At 33.8% G+C, this 5,534-nt stretch overlaps 1 protein-coding gene across 1 annotated transcript; it reads left to right on the top strand.

Annotated features, from left to right (window-relative positions):
- The first annotated feature begins 1,527 nt into the window (after positions 1–1,527).
- LOC119083953 lies at positions 1,528–3,030 on the top strand. Its single transcript, XM_037193762.1, has 3 exons — positions 1,528–1,652; positions 1,720–1,818; positions 2,519–3,030. The coding sequence occupies exons 2-3, from the start codon at positions 1,789–1,791 to the stop codon at positions 2,885–2,887; spliced, it is 399 nt and encodes a 132-aa protein (XP_037049657.1). The 5' UTR covers positions 1,528–1,652; positions 1,720–1,788; the 3' UTR covers positions 2,888–3,030.
- The last annotated feature ends 2,504 nt before the right edge of the window (positions 3,031–5,534 follow it).

Genomic DNA, 5,534 nt, shown 5'->3' with positions numbered 1-5,534 from the left:
CAGTAATTCTCAGTGGATTTTCAAAACCCTTTTTTGAATTCGACGAAAAATTAACCTGTTACGGACGGCTGTCATCTGTTATCAACAATGACAACAATAATAAACGACACGCTTTGACTAATCAGGTCTTATATAAAGCAAAAAGCATGTTAAAAACAAATGAAGTAAAAGATTTCTGAAATCAATCTCTAAAAATCATCGATCAAATGAAGTAATAGATCAGATAGTAAAACTGATAATATGCTTGCCGTCTGTGACAGGTTAAATTATTTGGTTAAGATCGTTAATGGGAAATACTGTAGTATTACACCACGAGTAATAATCTAGGATTTATTACGAAAAGAGTTTTTTGTTTGATATTTTGGTGTCGATGGTAAAAAAAATAAAGTTTCAACGAGTGTGAGGGCCGTAATTAACAACGAGTTTCACTTTTATTCAAGATGAAACAAGAAAAACCCTTTCGTTCCAGCGTCTTTTAGCAGACAATAAGGCTTAAGGATCGCTTGTTAGAAGATGAAGGAATAAGTTTACTTTGTTTATTCTAAAATTTGACATGATAAAATTAAAGGAATGAACAATTAATGACAAAGCGAGACAAAGAGCTGCTTTGAGCAAGGCCATTTTATGATATTACAAACATTACAAAAACCTATTTAAGAAATGATCACAATTAATAATTTTTTTCATTTAATTTAAGAAAATCAATCAAGTGACCTCACCCACCCAAAAGGTGATCCTAGAAATTCTGCAATTCTGCAGAAATTGTGAAAAATGAAAAAGAACGTGTGACCTTTTTAAATAACAAAAAAACATTGAAAGACATTCACGAGAATAATGCAACTAACCGAAGCACTTCAAGCAAATGTGATCATAGTTGACAGCTGCCCAATAGAATGCTGCTTTGTATGAAATAGTCGCGGAAATGGTTTTTTACTTTACAGTGACACACTGTCAATTTTCAGTATCCTATTTAAAGTACCACTCATGCATGAAGTGCGTTGAACTAACCCATAAACATTTTCACTGTCCACCTAAAGGCGAAAGGTTGTTTTGATCGTTCATTACTATACACATAATATGATATTATCAAAAATTTGAATTTCGATGTGGGTGGGTACCTGTAAAAATTTTGATCTTTTTGTTGTTGCTAAGATTCATTTAGAAAGGTGTGTCGTCTGATAACAATAGATATTTTTGCTTCATTCTACACGCTATGCAAATGCCCAAATGAATTTGAATTTTAGTGCGTTTTCTAGAATGCGGAAAGCATTTGGTGACAACGTTTATCATCATAAAGTTTTATATCTGGGTGTATCCAAATAAGCAAATTTTGAGTCATTGATTGATATTGAAAAAAAAAACGTTTTGTGCAAACTGCGCTAATAATGGATTTATCAAATTTCTATATTCGGCACCTATCGTCGCGTCGACCTTGTCATTTGCGTAATGGTTCTATTGTAGTTGATGATCGATTTATAAGTAGAATCAATGACTGAGAAGATGATATAAATTCTGAACAAATTTTCAAACTCAGTCAGTTCTTAGGGAGTACTCGGGCGGCGGTTCGGAGGCTAATCTTTTTGAGTTTCGTATTCATAGTGCTGTGGTTACTCTGTGATTTGTTTGCCTGTTATTACATCTTAATTTAACGTGTAATTAAATTGCATGAATTTCTGATGCTGTGATTGAAATTCAATTTTTTTTTTGTATTTGAAGTAGATTTTGGAAACGAATTGACGAATTCAATAGACGAGTTTTGTATTTGAAGTTTTGCAATCAAATATTAAAATGATTCTAAAATTTGGAGCAATACTCGTGGTGAGTTAATGCAAAAAGGGTCGAGTATTCGACCGCCCGGTTGAGCAGCTGGTACTTTATCCGACTTTACCAAATAAAAATTGTTTACACAAAATTACGAAAATAGAAATTGAGGTCCGGAGGATTCCTCAATGAGGAAACCAATTATAAGAATATTTTAGATTTTTCGAATCATTCTGAAGTGTTGAATAATGATCGCAACCACCAGACTATAATGAAGAAAATGATGCAAATCAAGCCAATCAAAGTGACGCAATTCGGTTTAGCTATTTTTCAGCTGGTCCACTCATACAAACTCTTTTAGACCCTTTTTAAAGTAAAATTCCATAAATTTATCAATTTTACCGAATTTCGAAACACATATAGACATTGAAGCTCGAGGGGCAGATATTTGTAAATTCTAAAAAACAATTTTCTGAGAATTTTCAAGCATTTTCCTATCGTTTTCTAAGGATTTTTTCTGATTTTCAAGGATTTTCTTCTTTTGATTGGTTTTTATTGAGCCTTTTAAAGGATTTTTTTTTAGTTTTGCGGACTTTCTATGGACTTTCAATGAATTTGAGGATTTTCCTTCGTAAAATTGTAGGATTTTTATTTGACTGACAAAGGACGTCGTATTTTTTACTGACATAACGAAAAGTTCGAAAGTTTTATTAAAAAGCCAAATTATCTTAAAATTAACAACAATATCGTTTTTCAGATCCAACTCTTTTTTAGTAATTGTTTAACATATGCATATGATGATGGCAGCTACCATCCAGACAACAGAGGTCAATATATACCGGATAATAGCGGGAGATACATTTCAGACAACAGTGGCCAATATATTCCGGATAATAGCGGGAGATACATTCCAGACAACGGAGGATTTTATGTACGTCAACCTGTGTCGTATGAGTTAACTTACAATCCCCCATCTGTGCGCTTAATTGAACCCATCAGAGGTTTCGGTGGAAAAGGAAATTTCGGTGGACCGCAAAGGCCATTGCCACCAGGACCAAAAGGACCGACAAAACCAAATCGGCCAACAATTATTGATCGCAGGACGCTCATTTCTTACGTTGGATGAAATTTATATTTTCTAATGTAGATTCATATCAATACAATGCACTTACTCTTGATTCCAATGCTTGACAATGAAAATTATATTAGATTCAATAAGTTATTGTAGCCCGTTGAATTATTAGCAATGAAGAAAAATTAAAAACATTAGCAATGAGATCGGACTTTTCAGATAACCCGTTTCTGGCAAGGTTCTGAAAGAACAGGTTGGACACCTCTTAGTTGATCACGAAGGCGGTGACGACTTTAACTTACCAAAAAAAAAATTGTTCAAGTTGTAATGAGTGGGTGTCTTAACCTGTTCTTTCAGAACCTTGGTTCCTTGTACTTCCATAATCAAAACAAAGCGTATCGACGGGTGTCCATCACCTTCGTGGGTGTCTTAACCTGTTCTTTCAGAATCTTGGTTCCTGGTACTTCCACAATCAAAACAATGACTCACCAAGTGACATTTTCTTCATACAAAATTTGTCATTTTGTGTATCATTGTGAATCAATAAGATTTTCCTAGTATTAACACGATTAACACTTGCATTTGAGACGTCAGAAATACGTCTTATTTATGATAAATTAGGTTAAAATTTCAGCGATTATTTGTCAAAATTCGAATTTCAAAGTTCGAAACGTTCCCAATTTTTCGACGTCGGCGAACGTTGACGACAAACAAAATATGTTTTTCAGATCAAATTCATTCAAGTTATATTTTTATCAGGAACATTAGATTAATAGAATTTGCTAGTAAATTTGATGCGTTAGTATTCAAAGTATATCTTTTAATACCAAAAACGGTACCATCACCTTACGTATCAAGTGGCACTTCTTCTCCCATTATTTCTCATTTAAAAATGGGGAATAAGAACTGAGGAAACAATCTTTTAATGCCCCTTACCATAATTTACCTTATTGCGGTCAGAGCCGTATTAACACGTTGGGCTATTGGGGCTCTGTCTGCGGTACATTGGAAGAGAGGCTATTCATTGGATATTATTTGGGTGTTGAACACAAAATGCAATCGATCGATTTTCATGTAAAAACTAAAATGCTTAGGGCACCGATTGATCGATACGACAGTAAGAACTGTGGTGGTAACTTTCGAGAATGTTTCGCAAATTAGACAGAAGTCATTTTCTATATTGAGTGAATGCAGTGGAATATTTTGGCCGAACTATTGATAGACTTTGTTAAGTCTTGAAATAACATTACATGCAGAAAAAACAAAAAATCGAAAAATTTAAGATCGTTGTCCTCATTATCGTTCACGTCGCATTTAAACACCAATGACATTTAATTTCTTCTATGCCTTATTTTACTGACTCTACACGGTGAGCTTTAAAAAAAATTTTATTCGACCTCTCGTGGACATGGGATATTTTTATGGGAATGTGCTCAGGGGCCTCCCAGGATGACGAAATGACTATTCCCAAAATATTTCGATGGGAAAATATTTAATTAGATCGATTTTTCGTTTTTTTTGGGACCTGCGGGATGCTTCGAAGACTGTTTGGACCCTACTGGTGACTCGTTTGAACACAAAAATATAGTTGCTGTTTAGCCTGAGGTGTAAGCTTTACAGCGGTACCAATCATGATATTCATGACTACCAACAAACATCTTGTATGAGGCATAGTCATTATTAGTCTCTTTATAATACTTTGTCTATTTGCTCACGGTGCAAATTGTCTCTTTATAATACTTTAGCTATTTGCACACGCTGCAAATAGAATTTGTATTATAAATTAGACTATTTGCACATTGTGCAGCGAGCCTTTTTCCTAAAGTATATACTTGCCCATTCATCGATTACAAGTTATGTGTACAAAATTATACTTTATGTTTTCATACTCGAGTATATACCATACTCGGGAATTGCCTAAATATCTGCTCTTAAACTTCGAAGTCTGTTTTACAATTTTCAGATGAAATATAGATGTTGTTCGTGTTGAACTGTACGATCTTTACGATAAGAAATACAAATAATTCAAACTAATTTATGTTGTAAAGACTGAAAATGTGAAAGGTAGAGATGAATGCACGTTAACAACTTGTGTTATCCATCGCACGAAAGGGGTATAATGATGGTCAATCAAATGAGCAAAAAAATATGTTGAAGGCGAGATTGAAGGTAATCGTGGCCACGCCTCGGTAATTTAGTTCCACATCGATTAACTAAAAGTTTTTCAAAATGGATTGAGAATTACTCAAATTATTTTGTTCACAACGAAAAATGGTTACAGATTTTTTCGGTATTTTCTTGGGTAAGGCCCTGCTTTCAGTCAAGCAAGGGAACTATAAGAATCTTGTTTTTGTCACTCTCAGCTAGGCATGGGCGATAATGATAATGATTATCGATAATTATCAATTATCGATAATCGATAATTATCGACTTTTTTTATCGAAAATTATCAAAACAATATCGATAATCGATAATTATTGATATTTCGCTCCGAAAATCCGATATTTATCGGTATATTCCGATATATCTGTAGATTATAATGAATTTTCAGATAAATATCAAAATATCGATACAGTCAAAGGCAGTTAATTTTCAGCAAAAATTAACTTCAGCTGTTTTTCAGCTGATCCATACAAACAATCACAACCATTATACGTCTTTATACGGTTTTACCACTATCATGCGCGTGCGTGTAGCAGCT

This window comes from Bradysia coprophila, unplaced genomic scaffold (genome assembly GCF_014529535.1).
Source record: "Bradysia coprophila strain Holo2 unplaced genomic scaffold, BU_Bcop_v1 contig_702, whole genome shotgun sequence".
NCBI lineage: Eukaryota > Metazoa > Arthropoda > Insecta > Diptera > Sciaridae > Bradysia > Bradysia coprophila.
Note: the sequence above shows the minus strand (reverse complement) of the source record. Positions and strands in the feature narration are given on the sequence as shown.